Source organism: Cygnus atratus, chromosome 12 (genome assembly GCF_013377495.2).
Source record: "Cygnus atratus isolate AKBS03 ecotype Queensland, Australia chromosome 12, CAtr_DNAZoo_HiC_assembly, whole genome shotgun sequence".
Classification (NCBI taxonomy): Eukaryota; Metazoa; Chordata; class Aves; order Anseriformes; family Anatidae; genus Cygnus; species Cygnus atratus.
This window is the reverse complement of record NC_066373.1, coordinates 12,500,273-12,519,123: the sequence shown is the minus strand read 5'-3', so window position 1 is coordinate 12,519,123 and position 18,851 is coordinate 12,500,273. Positions and strand designations below refer to the sequence as shown.

The following is an 18,851-nucleotide window of genomic DNA, read 5'->3' as shown; positions in this document are numbered from 1 at the left end:
GCATGGCCATCTAGGCAGACAAAAACACAGCAACAGTAGGTGGTGGGTTTTTTTTTTTGTTTTTTGAAAGCATGTTTTTCTGGTAAATAAACCTAACTCACAACCCATAAGCGGTGACACATAAGATAGCTACTTTGCCCCCTAAAGCTGACAGCTGACAAAGATTCCTAACTAAATGAAGTTACTGTTCAAAAAAAAAAAAAAAAGCTCAGATGAGATGCTTATCCCTCTCACACACCACAATGAAAACATTTCAATAAACTTTATTAACAGTCTGTAAACTTACATTTCCAAGGCAAAGTATGAGACACATCTAGCAAGCCCTCTCTGTATCAGTAAATCGAGGCAGCGGCTGTACTTCCACGCAAATGGCAAGGTAAACTGAAAAAGCACAAAAACAAGGTCACCATTAAATCCCCTGCTGAGTGCAGAACAGCAGCATCACTGACTCCTTGCTGCATATTTCTTAACCACCCTAGAAGTCTTCCACCTACTTTTTGTGGGCAACCTTACAAATTAGCAGCACAGTTTTAAACTTTTATTAAGGCTAGACATTACATTAGTCAATTAATGTGCTGGAAAGGACGCCCCCCCCCCCCCCCCCCCCCATGTAATTCATTTGCAAGCAGCTGGGACGAGAGAACCAGCTTAAGCTGAATGCCAACAGTAATTAAAAAAAAAAAAAACCCACCCCCAACATACACGCACGTGCACAAAAACTCTCAGCCCTACAGCATCACCTGGTGGCGAATGCTACTTACTTCCACCCACTTCAGTAGCTCTTCATGAATCTTTCTGTCCCCTTTAAAATACTCTGTGTTCAGTAAGTCAGCAACAAACTCCTTGGGTGTGAGCTGCTGGGTCTAAAACACAGAGCATGACATCGTCATTCCAGCAAGCAGGGGCTCTCGCTTAATAAGGAGCATTAATTACCCTTAGTGGAAACTTCTCAACAGGCAAGCTGCTAAATGCTCCATCTCATTCTCTTGAAGAGCATGAGTTTCTATACCCTGCCACCCCATCGGTGGCCTGGGGAAGCTGAGAAACCACAGCTCATCCAAATTGCCATGACCTTGTACCTACCCAAAGCCTGCTCACAAGGGTCATGATCTTGGCTGTGATTTCCTTGGGATCCTTCTGCCTTATTGAGTCCAGGATGACATCAGTCAGGAAAAAGTGGCACTTCCTGGCATAGAATATCTCCTCACGCGAGAGAGAAAAGCGAAGAAAAACAATATCTACAAGAAACAGTTCAAAGAACACAAAAAAGGATGTGGTTACAGCATTCAACCTTTCAGTCATCCAACCTTTGGCTTCTTTAATGCTTTTCCTGTCCAAGGTTTTACTGCAATGGAGTCCTAACAGCCAGTTTTCAAACCTGAGCTCAACTTCAGGGTTTGCCCAAACAAAAATTGAATATAGATTTCAGGATATTCACCTTGGGCTTTGTTTCATTTCTTTTCAGCTACATTTAAATGCATACACACACGTTATTGGTTTACATACGCACACGTGCACAAGTAGTGCATGGCACTGTTGGCCACAAGGCAAGCACAGGGGCTCACACTGCCCACCAGGAAGACTCATGCTCATGCTCCGAGAAGTCTCAGCTGGAACTGGTTTCCCACAGCACCCCGATCACCTTCCCAGACAGGACACAGCAGTGCTCTTGTGCCTGCCCATCTCCAAAGCCTAATGTCTAGCCCTTTTCCCAGCAATGCAGGAGACATCTGGGATCAGTACCTGGGATCTGACAAAACAGCACCAGGAAAGGGCCACTGCACTATTCTGCTACAATATTTTTTAAAAATGTATGTATGTGTGTGTATATATATATATATATAAAAAAATATATATATATTTCACATCAATAAACAAGTATGCAGTAGACTAGGAAGCTGCCCTTCACTCTTGCATATCCTTGAGCAATCTGTAACCACCGGGATAGTGAGTTTACTGGTTTTCCTCTTCCCCCCCCACCAGGTTCTTACCAGTTCTGTAGCCCTGTAACAAATTCAATGCATTAAAGAGCTTCACTGGGAAATATTCAAGACACCTGCAAGGTTAGGCAGCTGCTGTCCTGCTGCTTTGAAGAATTAAGTCTTAGCAGTAGTTAAGCTGTGATAACCCTAGGTAATCTGACAGTCAGACCCGGCAACGAATCATGACAGAGAGAATACTAAAAACTCTGCAGCAACATCCTATAGCCATTTACATTTCCTTACCTTTGGGTAGTGCTTGAGTGTTTGAATTATCCAGCTGGGTGCCATCCAGCAGAATGCTATAAACAACACTCTCTTCATTGTATGTATGAAAGCCATCACTGCCTAAAACCGGAGGATGTTCAACTTTAAGAATCAGCCCTACATTTCTGTGATCTTCCAGAAGAACACGGGTTTGTTTGCTGTCCATTGTTTCTGTGAATGAATACAAGCTGAGTTTTATAGCACAGCCCATGCAGAAGTACTGGGATAAACACATTGTTCTTCTGTAAGTGTGACCACAAAATTGTCATCTCATTAAAGTTATGCCCTTTTTTGTCTTCGTTCTGTCATGAGGTTTTGCCAGGAAAAGTGAAATGCCAATAGACAGAAGATGGCAACTTTTACATCAAATAATTTACAATCTAAAGTATAACATTACAGGTCTTCTCTACTTCCCTCTTTCGCAGGCAAAATTCAGAAAAAGTAACCATTACGCACTGCTTAACAAAACCCAAGCATAATTTAGTCCGGGATTCTTTCAAGGGATATGAAAGAGGTTTTTTTATAGGAAAAAATAATAATCCAGCTTGCACTGCTATAGTAACAAAAACATCCACAATCATTATTAATACATTTTGCTTTGCCAGCAATTCTGTGAAAACGCACAATGTTGCCCACTGTGGAAGTGGTACAGGGTAAATCACATCCTTTTTGGGGTGATGGGAGAAGTCTTGGACTGGGACTTTCCACTGAGGTTTCCTGAGCTTGCATTTAGTATCTTGGCTATCAAACATTTTTAACTCCTACACATGGCTGTGGAAACTTCTGGGTTTAACATAAACTCAGCCTTTGTGCTAAATTACAGGTTTCTGTAACTCGGTCTGTGCCCAGTGATCTCACTGGTTATAGTGGACTTTATTCAGCTCAATTCACACTAGCAGTATGGATCTGTTGTTAGACCCTACATCTGAAACCCTTGTAAAACACGTAAGGTTTCAATTTTTTTCAGGTTCTGGTGACTGAACCATTGCTATCTTTGTACAGAGCCAGCAACTCCAATAAAAGTAGTAATAAAATACCACATATACCTAAAAAAAGATTCTGTTAGCAAAACCTATCTGAATGGCGAAGACAATTTAAAAGACCGCTCAAAATATTCTCAGGATCTGAGGGTGTCAGGAGAGGACTGAAGCACATGAAGTCTCCTTATTCACTGTAGTCCCAATATCTAACTAGGATCCCGATTTTTGTGCCATTACCAACCATTAATAAACTCCAAACATCCCAAAAATGCAGACGGATAACTTAGGCACACCAAAACAGCTTCACTGTTCATTGCACAGCTATAAGGGCAGAGTAACAAGGAGACAGTTAAAGTACAATCCATTAACACTAGTGGATCAAAAAGCTGCTCCACCTTTCTGGCAAACACACTTTTAGTATCAAACTCTGCATAGATAGGTGATTAAAAAAAATCCACCAGTCATAGTCAGGCCCTTGCTTAGCAGCTGGCAATCAACTTACTGCCTTTTATAGGGATGAGTTTCAGCTGCAAGCTCTTGTCTCTTACTTCACTGGGTAAACTTCCTACAAGCAGGAGAACAAGAAAAAGGCTGAGACCATCACTCTGAAGTTCAGCAGCACGATCAAAGTATCTTATTTATATAAAAGTGATTCAGTTAATTACTCCCCTCATTTTTGAAAACGGTCCCGAAGTAATCATTTACCTTCTGCTTGCTCCCTGTTTATGTTCTCCATATTTTTTCCTATTGTGGAAGTAGTTTTTATGGTGTTGAATGTATATGTTCCAGCACTTGGAGTAACTGCCAGACTCTGTCTGAACACGTATTGGTCCAGCTGCTTTCCTTCAGCCCCGGCTTCATATTGGGTAATGGGATTGTTTTCTTGAGTTGTAAAGCTTATTTTCCCAGGAGAACAAGCAATAGAATCTTTGATACCTCTGTCCTTTTCAGGAGTGTTGTATTGAGATACGCTGCCTGTGACGCAACCATCGGATATTTTTATGTGCTGAGAATCACATCTCTTGGAGTTCAGCATGTCCCATCGCTTTACCAGGGAAAGTAATTTCTGGATGTGAGTTGCTGAGTCTTTATCTTCTTCTTTCTTTGTTAAACTGCTTCTTATTTCTCTCTTCCTTGGAGGGCTTACTGAAAGTAAGCTGGAGTTTACCATACTGTGTGAGGATTCTTCGTATTCTCCAAGTGTATTCCTTCGCTTTGTCCCCCTAGCCCATGATACCATTTTGGAACACTTTGCCTTCTCCCCATTGGTATCTTGCTTTCCCGTCAGATCTCTTATATTGCTCCATGTATTAACATAGTGTTTACTGGAATCCACAGCTGCATATGGATACACCTAAAATACAATGAAGTGTTGTTATTTCTAATTTATATGGAAGGAAGTGTAAGTCTTGCCTTTCCTAATAACTGATATATTTTTCTCATTCTACTACAAGCATTTAAAGACTGAGTTCTTAATCTCTGGAAAATATTTTCTCACTTCTATGCTGGATGCAGTGCCTTAAGACTCTCCAAACACTGCCCTGACAATTCAGCACCAATGCTATGCTGTCCTGCGTCACCTTAGTTCCAATCACTGAATTCAGCAAAACTTGAAGAAAGAAACTGGAGTGGCCAAGGCACACAAGCAGGGCCAGCATCTCACTGTCTCTGCTACTGTTACAACTGAGAAAAATGCAGTTACGTGAACAAACAGCAGAGCATTCTGCACAAGATGGTTTGGCAAATTAAAGATGTTCAGCTGCTCTACCACCTGAACAGCAGTGTTAATTAAGCTGCAGGGTGGAGCAGCTTGGTGTGTAAATGCTGCAGAGGCAGCACCTGCTTTCACCTTTCCTTAGCAGACTGAGGGCAACTTTCAGCTGCTGTTGTCCAGCTAAGAACTAAAAGCAGACAAAGATTTGAGTGGGAAGCACTTCACCCCATTCCACTGACTTCACAGACAAGAAAGTTTCTGCAGGACGCTGTCTTGCCTGAGTGCACTGCTTCAGCTTGCAGCTCCCACCTGAGGCTGCTGGGCCTCTAGGAACCACACACCCAAGACAGAAACACGCCAGGGAATGCCAGTTCATTAAGCATTTCCTGGTCATGCCTGACTCACGTAGGTCATGGATCCTGCTAACTCCAGGGCTGCAGTGATCTCTTCCTGCATTTCTTTACTACCTTAAAGCACTTAGTAGGAAGCAGGAGATTTGGCTCCTACGTCCTCTTTGGTCAGAGGGACCAGAACCTGTGACCCAGCCACAGTTTGCAAGCCACACTGAAGTCTGGGTGAAAACATTTCCTACCCTTGGTGGCAGGGACTCACTAAGTAACCAGGAAAGCAAATCACAAGACCAAAAAGAATCTAAAAGAGCGTAGCCTTGTGGTGCTTAGACCAAGCTAACACAGACAAGAGGATGTTGTCCTTATGCTTTGGACTATCTGATTTTACAGCATACAGTCACTGGATAAAAACAAATAGTGCAGCACCCAGAACAGAACTTACTGACTTGGAGTCAGTAAGTGTGGATGTCCATCTAAATTCTCTCTTTACAGAAGAAGCTGTCTTGTGTTTTTGTAATATGCAAACAGAATGTCTATTGCTGTTCTCCGCTCTCCCTTGATGCTCAACACCTTTTCAAAGTAGTGAAGAATTTAAATTTGGTGCCCTTCTAGTTCAAGTTGCATTTCAAAATGCTTTATGGCAACATATTCTGAAAAACAAACCTTACCTCTTCTGGGTCTTTGCTGAACTCATGCTCCTTATTCCAAGACACAATATCTAATCTTCTACATGGGAAAGAACCTTCATTGCGCAATTCCTTGTTTTGGATCCACAACCTAGATAATGAATATTTACAATTATTACAGAACTTTTTTCCAGGGGCAACACCCACTCAGCCTGCAAAAGGAGCTGCTAGGGCTTCCACACATCAGGAGATCTGTATATACCCCCTTCATTTTTATTATGAATTACTTTCAAACTTCTGGGGAATGAAAAGAATTCACAATTATCACTACTGAATACGAAGGCAACCAAGAACCAGAAGACTTCATTGCTCACCTGTGCTGAGAAGTTCTGAAATGCAATGCTGCAGAAACGCAGTAGACATTTTTTTTTTTCCCTGTTCCAGCATCCACAAAGCTTTGACCAGTGGATTTATGTAAGTCTTACTTATCAACCCAGGCTATGTTTATACGAAATCAGACTTGGGGTTTGTTTCTCTCTCTCTCTTTTTTTTTTTGGTGAAGATGTTTTGTACACTTTGGGGAGCAAGCTATTCAGATTCAGGACAATCACTTAAAATCTGGTTTTGATTCCATGAATGTAAGCCCACTTAAAAAACTGAACTCCTGACAGTGACTGCCCGAGTTGCACATCTGTCTTTGAAAAGGTGAAACACCTCTGGAAGCACAGCGTACCTGATGCTCTCTGCCTATAGACATAGATTTGAGAAGATTGCCTATTGAGCTGACTGATGATCTAGCAATGAACTCTGTGGACCAATCTGGCTCCTGAAAGAGCACAGAAGAAAAGGAACTACCAGCAAATGGGTTTGCAGATTTCTCCATGACATGGTTGGAGAAAATCCTCCAGTAGGTCTCCAGAAACCAGCTGGGGCTTGACAAAGCCAGGGCTGAGCCCTGAGCTGACTGATGACTCTTCTGTTACTGTTCCCGTATCCAAATAACTCATCGGGAAAAAATATGGCCCAAAAGGAAATGGAATTGCTCATCTTCCATTGGCTGTATTTCAGAAGGAAATGACAAAGTTGTGCTCCTTTCAAAGAAGGACAAATATTGTTAGGTCAGATGAAAGGGCATTATACTACAGAAAAGAAAAAGAAAGATGAAAGTTTTTACCTACCTGTATGCATCACAGTGATAAAGTGCTTCTAAAAGAGAAGGGATCTGGTACTCCTCTGCTTCTTGACAAAAGAGAGGCCATTCTCTGTAAGTTGTAAATTAACTTAATTGTAAAATCACTAAAAATCAACCTTACCTGATTATCTTATCCAATTATATATCAATTCTGGAAGCTTAGACAGTCAGTGCACAAACTAAAATGCATTCACATGAGTGATTTTTTTAATTTATGGGCAAACAGCCTATCATTTTAAATACCAAAAGCACCCAAACCAAGGTGTGTTTTTTTTTTTTTTGTCGTTGTTTTTGTTAAACGTTTCAGACCTAACATCCAAACAATGAGGAAAAAATCCAGTGCTATTGAAAGTCATAGAAATTTTACCATTAACTACCACTGACTTCTATGGAATCTGAATTTTATAACAGCAATCCCAATTAGAGGGCTCTTTTAAAAAGGTGCAAACAAATAAATAAGCTCCTAAACCAGAAGCATTCAGCAGTATCTCTATGAATTTTTGTCAGGCTTGTTATCTTCAGAACTTTTTCAAGCTATTGACCCCCTACTAGCTAAGCAGGTCTGTCTCCTCTTCTTTTTTTTTTTCCCTTTTTCTTTCCTTAATTAATCATGGGTATGGATGACAGAAACCTGATTTTGAGAAGCAGGAATCCTGCTCTGCTCTGTGATGCTCATGACACTTTTCTCATGTTGAAAATTCACTCTGGCATTTTCCTTAGGGAATCCCATAATGAGGGTTCACAGGTTTGAAGGGTTCTAGGAAACCTAGCATTCCCTGAAATATTCTTAGCCCTAGAACATGCTACTAAGCTGTTAGTGTTGCTCTTGGTCTTATCCAACTTAGTGTCTCTCCAGCCATTCCCAGGCATGGCTTGGCCAATTGGATGTTCCTGGGACTGTTTGCAGTGGACAGGAGTGAAGCCACCAGCTCGGGGAGGTTAAGGCAGGTCACCAGCAGAAATGCAGCTGGCCTCAGTGAGCAGAAACATTCCCAGACATATTTAGTGTGCTTGTATGGATATAACTGTAATGTTTGACATCTGACTTCCTGTGCCTTTGATGTCAGCCGTGAAGGCAAACAGTGATTAATATACCAAAGAAGACATCAGTGTAACAATTCTGTTGACTTTGGAGAAAAGAATGAAAATGTATACTCTTCATGGCAACAGCTAAGTGTGCTAAAAATGACCACATCAGCTGGTGAGCTAAAAAGCCATGATTGGTACTGACGAGAGTCTGCCTACTAGGATCAATCCAGCAAACAAGGGCTTTAAGGACTGCAGAGACCAAATGATGTGATGCCACACAGACTTTCACTGCTAAAGGCAAAAATCACAACACAGGTAGCAGCAGTAGAAGCATCAGTCCCAAAGAAATTGCTACAAGAAGCCGAAAGGTCAGTGCTGGGCAAGTGAAACATGCTGTAGAGGAACAGCCTTAGTAGGCAGGGGGGTTAAGCCATCACAATGTCTGATATTTAACAAAGTCTAGAATCCTAACAGATGGAAGGAGGGAGGTGTTCCCTCCTGTTTAGGAGCCCTGTGATCCTGCACTCATGTCACTGCCTTTTTGAAAGAGATTTTCCAGCATTAGAACAGAAATACCAGCAGAGGGAGCAGATGGAATGTTTTTCAGCTGAACTAAACCACATTTAGCTGTCCCTGCTGTAAAAAAAAAAAAAAAAAAAAAAAAAAAAAATCTGAAGATGGATGCAATGATCATGGTTTTTTTGTTTTGTTTTGTTTTGGTTAAATGCTTGCACGCAGTATATGAATCTGTTATGTACCCTGTGTCTGGTGTACCGATCATTAAAATAAAGGCATACTTATCTCACCATAATCTCTAAATCCCAACAATTCACGTTTAGATAGAATGGTTTACTTCAGGACTAAAAGAAAATTCTTAACTCCTTTGGACAGTTATTTCTATGAAAATAAGAAAACAGATGCCCATGCTTATTTCCCTTACCAAGATCTAATATAAAAGAAACATGCAAATTCACCCTGCTTACTTAAATTCTGTTGGCAAAAATAATTTCCCAAGTCTTAGAAAGTTGAGAACATGCCGAAACATTTGTCCATCCCCATGGATTAGAAGACTTTGACCATAGGTAATCCAACAGACTTTTTTGTCATTTGACAGCAGCTCTGGGTACTACAGAAACAAAAATACATTAAGACCGTAGAAACAATGTTTTCTCAGACTAGGAAGATGTCTCTTCTCATTATGAAAGTGATTCTTCAACTTGCATAATACCAAATGTAGGAGAGTAATTGCAGATCATTGTATTAATTTTGTTATCAAGAGGGGCCAGTGTACTATAATACGTGGAATCTGTTCCAGACTAAGCACATTAATCCTGCTGTGTGTATAGTACTGTCTTCTCCTTAAGTATTTGTAGCTTCACAAATTCTGTGTAAAAAGTTGTACAGAAATTTTGAAAGGGGAAAAATTCAATTCTTACAAAGTACTAGAGTCACTGTCTGGAATATGCTAGGTTATGCAGCAGACTACCCAAAGCTGTGCAGAAAGTCCACCTCCTAACAAACAACCTGAAGCCTATGTTGGTTTTCAGGTGTGGAAACAAATACCACACGGCCCTTAGAAACTACACATCAACTAAATTCAAGCTGGCTACAAATGCCACACCTTTTATCGTAAGGGATTGTGGGGCTCTTCTGGTAAAGGATCAGGTCTGTCTTCTGCTTGGCACCAGCGATGGGATATCAGCTGTACAACAGACGAGCTCTGAAGAGCCTCCTGGGCCATGCAAAAAGTGCGTGTCTTCAAGCATGCCCTTTACTTCGTATTAACATGTACGTTACGATGTACCTGGGGTAGAAGGAGCCCTGGAATCCAACCTGCACCTGAAATTGTGAACTTGCCCAGTGGTAGTGGACACAATGAAGCTGAAACACACACACAGAGTTTCGAAGTGTCTAAAATAGCATGAAGGGCTGTGGCATGAAAATGCATTACGGCAACTGAAGGCACAAAACATGGAGGAAGAGGACGGGGCAGCCAAGCTCCTACAGCTGTGCCCATACAGCCCAGGAAAGATTCCTGGCGGAATCCCTCCCCAGAGCCACATCTGGGTTGAATTTCAGATGAAACCAGATGGTTCACTCCTGTGAGCTCCTATGAATGCAGCAAAGCATGTCAAGTATTTGCACCTGATTATCAATATGTTCTTAACTCCGTGCTAATTCAAAGCAATTTCCTATGGGATTTTCCTTAACTCACTAAGCTTCAGTTCAGCAGGTTTAAGTTCATGCATAAGGTTATGTAATACAGTTAAGGCTCCACTATTTTTCTCTTTGTTCTTGCAGATTTCCTGTGCAAGTTATAGAGGGAAGGAAAAATCCTGTTTAGATATCTTTTCTCAGTGAAAGAACTAAACCAGTTCCATCAAGTCTGCTTATCTTAATGGCCCAACTACTTATATTACTAGCCCAGAAAGTACTTTCTTAGGAAGTCAAGATTTATTTCCCTCAGGTACTTGAACATATTCCACTTAATGTAACGCCTGGAGCAAAACCATTCTAGTAATTCTTCTTATTAGCAATTTAAATTATGCTCTGTAGAATTACAGATTCTGCCTTAGGAAGGGTCATGCTAAGCCAACCCAAAGACAATTAATTATCCATACCTTCAATAGTGTCTGTAAGTAAGTTTCATACCAGTTACTTCCTACGTAAACTTTCACAATCTGATGCAGTGAGCATACTGACACTTCTGCTGTCCAGTCTGCATCTAGAGCTACAAATGGAAAAGTGACAACTAAAATAACTCAGTAGTAACTTTAGATCTATAACAAAATAATCACAAAAATAACGGATTCTACATCAAAACATTGTAAATAGCAAGAATTATCTGAAATAGTGAAGCAATAGAGCACACTCTGCACACAGAGCCGGAACTCTTGTGCTTCTTTGCTCATACACAACCACAAGATAAAAACAGGTCAGGATGTCATGTCAGAATAGTGGACAACTTGGTCCATCCATGCTGCAGCCAAACCACCTCTCCTCTAGACCTGAAGATAACAATAAGAAGGCTGTGCACATTAGCATAGTCATGATTACTCAACTGAGCAGGCACAGTTATGTCACCTAAAGTCGGTGAGTCTAAGTACACTCTTACATTGGCATGGAAAGTAATGAATTATTTCCAGATTACTGGGAACAAAGGAAAAAACTGAAAGGTCTTTGAAAGCGAAAATTCAGCTTGTCAGCCCGCATAAAGGTAGTGGAAAACCAGGGCAAGCTGTAATAGTACAGCCTTGTCCACCTTGGCAAGGAGCCTCACTTCGTTCTTTTCTTTGAAGATGACGTTATCATGGCAGGTGCAAGCCTCAAACAGCTCGTATATGCAGAGAGCAGATATAACCCCACAGCTTTGGATATGTTTTAGTCTGGGTTCAGACCACCTCCCACCTTAGTGTGGAAACAAAGACCTGGGAAAGCTCCTGTTGAAATCATTACCAATATTGTTCATCTTGTTATTTTAGTTAGTAATTTCTGTGACTCTCTGCTTTAGGAAAAATCAAAATCTTTGCATTCAGAAGAAATGGTTAAAAAAAATGAATAATAGTAATACAAAACTTTGAACAGGGCTCCAACATGGAGAATTTTTTTTTTTTTCTTACAACAGCCCAGGCCTCTACAGAAGATATAAGCAAACCACACTCTTAAAGAAATTATGTATGGGGCTATAGGTAATGACACAAATAGATTCTAATATTCTCTAAACAATGAACAAACTAGCACGTTTGTCTCATACAGCTACTACAGTGGGACTACCTTCCATAACATACACAGAATTAAGGCATCATTTACTGTTACAACATTTGAGTCACAGTTATTTTTTCTAGCACCTGTTCTCCAACAAACTAATCTAAAGTGATGCATAATTCAGTAGCTGCTGTTTCAATTTAAGATCAAAGCCTCCTCCTCAAGGGCTGGAGTTCCACCTAAGAATATATAACTTTCACTCCTTTCCACATAAACACCTTTTGCATGGTGGGGCAGGGAGGAATATGTCAAACATCAGCACCGTCAACTTGTTCTGGTGAAAATTGCTGATGGCTCAAAACTGGCAGGACAAACAACCCCTACAGGAAAACAGAGGGCCCTGACAGTGGAGTAAGCTGGAAGTAAGGTCACTGCTACCACATAAGTCAAACTTGCAAATAAACCACAGCAAGTACACTTAGCATCCTACAAGCTGAAGTTTGAGCCAGGAGGAAAGGATTATTGACTGATTAATTGCATCCAGGCAATAATCCCCAATCTGCTTTAAAACAACAGACTTTTTGAAAAAAATCTTGACTTACTGTAATCTCTGCTCCCTGATGGCATCTGTTGCTTCAGATAGCATTTTAAAGCATCTTTCATTGGCTCATATGTGCTGTCCCTTTTGTCCAAATAAGCACAGAGCTCTTGGATTTCAGAAATACTTTCAGTGAGAGGAAGTTGGCAAGTTCCCAACCAATCTCTGTCCAAAAGAAGTAGAAATCAGGTTTTTTTTAATCTTTATATTTCCACTACTTATTTTTAATGAGTACAAGCCACTAAATACAAATTTTCCTAAAAATGTTTTTTGCACCTACTGATCTTCACTTGTAACTTTTTTTTTTTCATTAATTGAGAGCCCTGAACAATCCACAGTAAAGCCCTGGAGCCATCAAATAATGATCTGAAGTAGCTTTGATTAAAGGTTTTAATATGTTATTTCTCCTACACCGCATCATTAACTAGTGACAACAGCAAGCACAGACAAATGCTAGGGGCAGAGATGAGCTGACTGTGTTTGATCTTCCTGTCGTCTTTCTGTGAGCCTTTAGATTTTAGGGGTAGTATGTGTTTGTGCTACACTGTCTAAGCAAGAGTGCTAACAATCCAGAGAGTTCAAATGTAGTATGCAAATATCTGCATTCTTTGTTGGAATGGGCAAAGTGGTACAACTTTTCTGTGACTTTAAGAAAAAAACAAACAACAAAACAACTGTACCCATAGCCATTGAGGTGCTTTTGAAAATTCCCTACAAAGAATAGTAAGTGTTAAGTTTTAAGAACGTGTTATCACTTAAAAATAAATAATAATATTAAGTTTTAAGGATGTTATCACCTAAAAATAAATAATGATAATAAAAAAAATCCCTGTATCACTTTGGAATTTGGGGCTTACCAGCCTGCAATATAACAGAAGAACATGATTGCTCCCGTAACTGCAGTTATGTGCGAGCTGTGTTAATGAACACCGTGATTTCTAAAGGTCGGACTCATAGGAAGAGCACCCGGTTTCGGCCCCGAAGATGCCCACTGCTCGCCCAGCTCAGGGAGGAGCAGAGCAGGGGTCTCCCCCACCGCCGGGGCGACCCCCGGGGGGCTGCCTGCCGCCTACCTGGCGTGCTGGAAAAGGCCGCCGGTGCCGCAGACGTGGAGCCGCCGCCGGTCGCCGCCCAGGCGGAGCTGTCCGAGGGCTGAGTCGGGATATCGCGACAGCAGCCCCAGCGCCAGACAGAAGAGCGGCGCCCGCCGCCCCGCCGCCCCTCGCCGCCCGCCCGCGCCGCTCCCCGCCGCGCCGCCGCCTGCCAACCAAGGAGACGCACGGGGGGTGTCAGGTCCCAATCAGGCACGGATTGATAATTGCAGCCCTATTTCCCACCCTTCCTAAGGCGACTTCGCTAGATTTTCTTCCTTGTACGTGGTGGTTTTAAGGTTATCGTTGTGAAATGGGGTGTTTGGAACAGGAATGGTGGCAATAGGTCCAACAGCAAGCCACCACCGAAGCACAGAATTTAGCCTGGAAGGAGGTCCTTCCTCCTGGGTGCACCTCCAGGGTGCCCAGGGACACATCAGAATATCTTCTGAGATCTCCAAGGATGGAGACTCCACAGCCTCTGGGCAGCCTGTTCCAACGTGCAGTAAATGTGCATTACATTACCTCTATGGATAATATGTTATAGTACCTCTATAGATCCTCAAAGCGTCTGTAAGTTCAGGAATTCCCAGAAGTAAAACTTCTTCCTCCAAGACGTCGATGTTGGAGAAGTCATCGGGCAACAAGATCTTCTCCGAGCGGAGAAAGTTAACTTGAAAATAAAAAATAAAATATTGGAAGTGTGTTGGCATCCTCTGTCCAGTGCTCAGACCTAGCAAAAATAGGTTCTTGTGACTTCCCTCAGTATTACTATTTACACATAGACATACATGCAGCAGATAATAAATCCACACCAGGAAATACTGTCTTTGAAACAAAATCCTGAAAACGAGGTTTGTGCTGGAGGAGACCTGATACAACATAAATGACAGGGTAAGCACAGAATCAGGCTAGCTTTGTTTATCAGAGCAGCCTAAGAAATTCCTGTAAGAGGTTTCCTGTTTGTTTGGCTGATTCTTTTCCCTGGGCACAGCCCCCTCCCAATGTGTACTTAAAAGTGTTTTCCCATATGCTAACATCAGAATTTATCCATAGGACTAGCAGAGCAGAACTCCAGCAATTTCTTATCTCATCTTGACTGAGCCCTCTTAGAATGAAATACTATGCTGATGGAGGATTTATGTGGTCCTGCCATACTTTTGAGGCACACTTGTCTTTTTTGAAAGTGGAATGCTATTTCATGAACAAAAGACAATTTATTTTATTTTTTTGCTAGCAAAAAGATACAAGAGTGAGCGAAGATTTAGAGTCACTATGTAAGTTTTGTCTTTCTTAATTACCAGTTGTCAACAGTAGTTCTGGTCCTTGATGCCATTAATGCATTTCAGCTCAGAAAGCCATTGGATTAGTAAAGACAAATAAGTAGGACCGTAAGTAGGTATATTTTAAGTATGTGTACTCTGGAAGCCACTTGGTAGATGCTTTGCTTGTTAGTTGTTCAACAGAGCAGTAAAACTAAACCAAAAAAAAAGATGAAAAGATTCTGATTTTTAAAGAAGTATAATTGAAGACAGATAGAAATAGTTTAATTAAAATGATTTAGACATGTCATAATAATAATTTTAAAAAGAATAGTTACCTATGAAACGGAACTCACTGCATTCACATTCAATCAGGACTGCATTCTCAAGCAGCCACAGCAAATTGTCATCATTAACTAGCATGGGATATTTTCTCACTAAATCTAGTGGCAAAAAACAGTAATTCACTTCTTCTTCTGTATCAAGTAAAGGTGTATCCACTAGCCCTAGGGGAGCACTTTCATGTAAACCTAGGCAAAGAAAGTTGGAGAAAAATCAATAAATAAAGAAAAATGGAATTCAAATGACCTGACTCTAGTACAGCAAAACCAGTAAAAGTGCATTACCTTTGTGCAACACTTAACATTCCCCAAAAGCTAGTCTTACAGCTACGCGCTAGCCCAGCACAAATCAATAAAATATTTGTGTGGTGTTTCCTATTTATTTAAATAATGATGAGTAAAGAAGAAAAGATGACAAGAAAACCTTTTCAAAACTCTAGAACATTCCTGGCTTGCAACAAACTAACAACAGTCTATGGACAATCCTAAGGATGCAAAAGAATTCCCAAGCCCCTAATACAAAGTTTCCTACACAGAGAAACAGACTTTGAAGATGAAAAAACCCCATGAAGAGTGATATGATCGAGATGTGATTAAACATTTGGAAAATGATGTGCAAAACTAGGGCAAGAAATTAAAATCCTTCTAGTGTTTCTGTGAACAAAAATTCTGAACTGGTCCAAATGCAAGCACACAGCTACAACTAGAGGTAACCCAGCCAAGGCACCTGAGTGATAAAAGCACTCATTGCACTTGACAAAATCCTGCAAAAGGGTCTGGGACACTTACCTGTGAATGCTCTTCTTTTGGGAGGAATCTCTGAGGGCTTGCTGGTACTTTTTCGCGTTCTCCAGTAACTCGGAGATGTTCTTTGAGCTACTGGTATATCTGCAGGTCGGACAAATAAATTATGTTTCTCCTCCTTCAAATTATCTAAAATCTGTTAAAATACATAAAATTTTTCTGTTTAGTACTTCAACTCAAATAATTAATCAAAAAAAAAAAAAGTAGGCATGGGAAAGAACTTAATCCATGCTGCTATGCCGTAGTTCACACCTACTACAATGTGTCATGGAATATGGTACATGGACAAGAATAAGCAAACATTAGATTCCTGATTTTTAGATACCTAAAGGTACCTGGAATGAATGTGTGAGGAATATTGCATGTGTAATATAAATAATTTATATATTCAAAAAAAAGCCAATTATTTTTGCAGCATTTGAGTTCTGATGGTATTTCTTTGTATTCTGGCTCTGCAATTCAAGACAGAACATTAGCATTGTGTAAAGGTACACAACAGAAAAAGCCAAAAACACAACAGTAAGCTCTCTTTAACATCTTTACCATAAGCTGAAGGAATTCAATGATTAGAAGAGGGAATTGATGTTTGGCTCAATTATAGTAATTATTAACCGTCTATTTTCCTAATCTTTTATGGAATGATAAATTATTTTAAACCTGGAACAAATGGTTACATACTGTTGCAGGGTATTAAATATGAAGTAAATTTAGAGCTACAGTTATGACTACTGAAGTACAGATGTAATATACCTTCAAGAAATTAATAAGGTTGCACTGACAATCACTTAAAAGCCAGAAACTTCAAGAATTCTAGTTCAGTGAAGCGTGTTCCTGGCCATACCACAGTAGCTCCATGTTAAATATGTGATTGTGTACTGTTTGTTAACACAATAGACTACTGAGGTTTGGTGGTCTTCCTCTCCCAAACTATTTGGAGATGTTACATCTTTAAATACGGTCCTAAAAAAATAAAATAAAAAATCCAAAAATGTTAATGTTAAACCCAAAATGCTAACATTTTGGGCTAAAAATGTTAAGCATTATAGTATTTTTGAGAGAACTTGATAAATAGTACTAAAAAAAAAAAAGGAAAAAAGAAAAGAAATTCAGAGTTTAAACTTAGAGGAAATGCAAATACTAACGCATGAAAATACACAGTTCATCCATGCAGGAAGTATGGACTCAGCCTTCATTGATACAATGCAAAATCACACTTTAATCTCAATACATAATTCTTGTAGCTAAGCAGTAAATTTAATATTAAAGATTTCCATTTAATATGTCTATTTATGCAACTACAGAACAGGAGGAGAAGAAGTATCATTTCCCTGTTTGAACAATGAATTCAGTGATGTCCTACTGGGATGAATTTCTTTTCTGGCAAACTGAACCTTTTCAGGGAACAACAGAATTGGTGGTAATCTCACCTTATTTTCAGATTAGAGGGTTCATATTCAACAAGACTGGTCAGTATAATTGTTATAAAATGCTGAGTATAACTGTCGGTGGATAAAAGCCTCTGCTTACTTTAATTTTAGCAAATAAACAAGTAATAACAGTTGAATGAGCTCTGACAGAAAGGTCAAGCATCAAATGTGGAACATTTTCCATACTCACTGTCCATGACAGACAAATTGAATGCCAAAACTACTTGCTTGGATAACTACTGCAAACATTAATAAAATCATACATGTAAAATCCTTGACATCCTTCTACAGTGAGTATTATCAAAGAATAATAAATATAGAGAGAGAGAGAGAGAAAGAAGAACTACATAGAATTTCCCACTTTACCTGTACTAGAGGTGTCAGCTGAAAAATTAATGCTTGCTCATGTAATAAGTTAAATTCAGCACAGCTGAAAAAAGATAATTTTGAAGTCTGCATGTAATAGTGAAGGTGCCTAAATATAAAACCATCGTGGTCAATAAATAATCTTAGATTTTCAGACTGGTCTTGTACAGCAGCTGCTTTCCATAATGGAGATTCAGGAAATTGAGTGACTTTACTTTTGGGAATTGAGAAATGCCAGCCACCAACATTAAAATTAATTGACTCTTCTTCAGCAGATTCAATAATACTCTCTGGTTCCTTCAAAAGAAAAGGAAAACATATCAAGAGGCAAGAATGAACCTGTGAATTCTGAAAGAAAAAAAAAAAAGGCCATTTTATTTTAAAACTCCATTGGACTTTGCATTTTATTTCCCTTCTGTGGAAGCATCCATACCACATGTTTTGAAGCAGCTCATCAAAAAATTAAGTATGGGGCAAATGCCCAAGGGCATTACGTTCTTATTCATTTGTGCATGCATATTCCTTAGTTAATATGGATCGAGGGTTGTGAAAAGTTAACAAATTGCATGCTTTTATATCATATAATTCTTACAGTTAAACCTTAGAACAACCCGGTCTACAACTGAAATACGACACACATCTTCTTTAAATTTACAAATAAAATGAACTACATTTCAGGCAGAAAACTTCTTGATTGTTACAATTTGTATTAGGGCTTGAACCAACTCCAGCTAAGTAAGCTACAATAATTTTGTTATGACAAGACAGTAATAAAACAAATAAATGCTTGTATACCCTCCCACACTACTCCAAGCAGCAGGAAGGAAACACTTATTGGTCTGCGGCCAATTGTTTCTTGTTGTTGTATCACACTGAGATGTGGATTAGTCTGTGGCTTACTAAAACAGAAAAGCCAATTCAAGTCTGAAAACAAAAGCAGCCTGCGCTCCTTAGCCACAGTGGCTAGCCTGAAAAGCCAAGGAGACAGTGTTTGTGTTGACAATGAAGGATGCGATTCTTGCAGCAGGAACAAGTGGGGGAAGATATGTGGTATTTTTAGGCTATTTCTCATTCAAGTGGCTACAGACAAGGAGTCAAAAGGAAATCTGGAAAAGGATGG

The 18,851-nt window shown here is 40.0% G+C and overlaps 1 protein-coding gene across 1 annotated transcript; it reads right to left on the bottom strand.

Annotated features, from left to right (window-relative positions):
* Positions 1–250: 250 nt before the first annotated feature.
* Positions 251–18,237, bottom strand: KCTD19 (potassium channel tetramerization domain containing 19). Its single transcript, XM_050713286.1, has 17 exons — positions 18,226–18,237; positions 17,732–18,028; positions 15,924–16,074; positions 15,132–15,323; positions 14,082–14,204; positions 13,514–13,700; positions 12,445–12,605; positions 10,759–10,862; positions 9,121–9,263; positions 7,095–7,178; positions 5,959–6,067; positions 3,932–4,580; positions 3,729–3,791; positions 2,226–2,417; positions 1,084–1,238; positions 762–863; positions 251–381 (listed from the first exon to the last, which is right to left on the bottom strand). The coding sequence occupies exons 1-17, from the start codon at positions 18,235–18,237 to the stop codon at positions 283–285; spliced, it is 2,823 nt and encodes a 940-aa protein (XP_050569243.1). The 3' UTR covers positions 251–282.
* Positions 18,238–18,851: the final 614 nt, after the last annotated feature.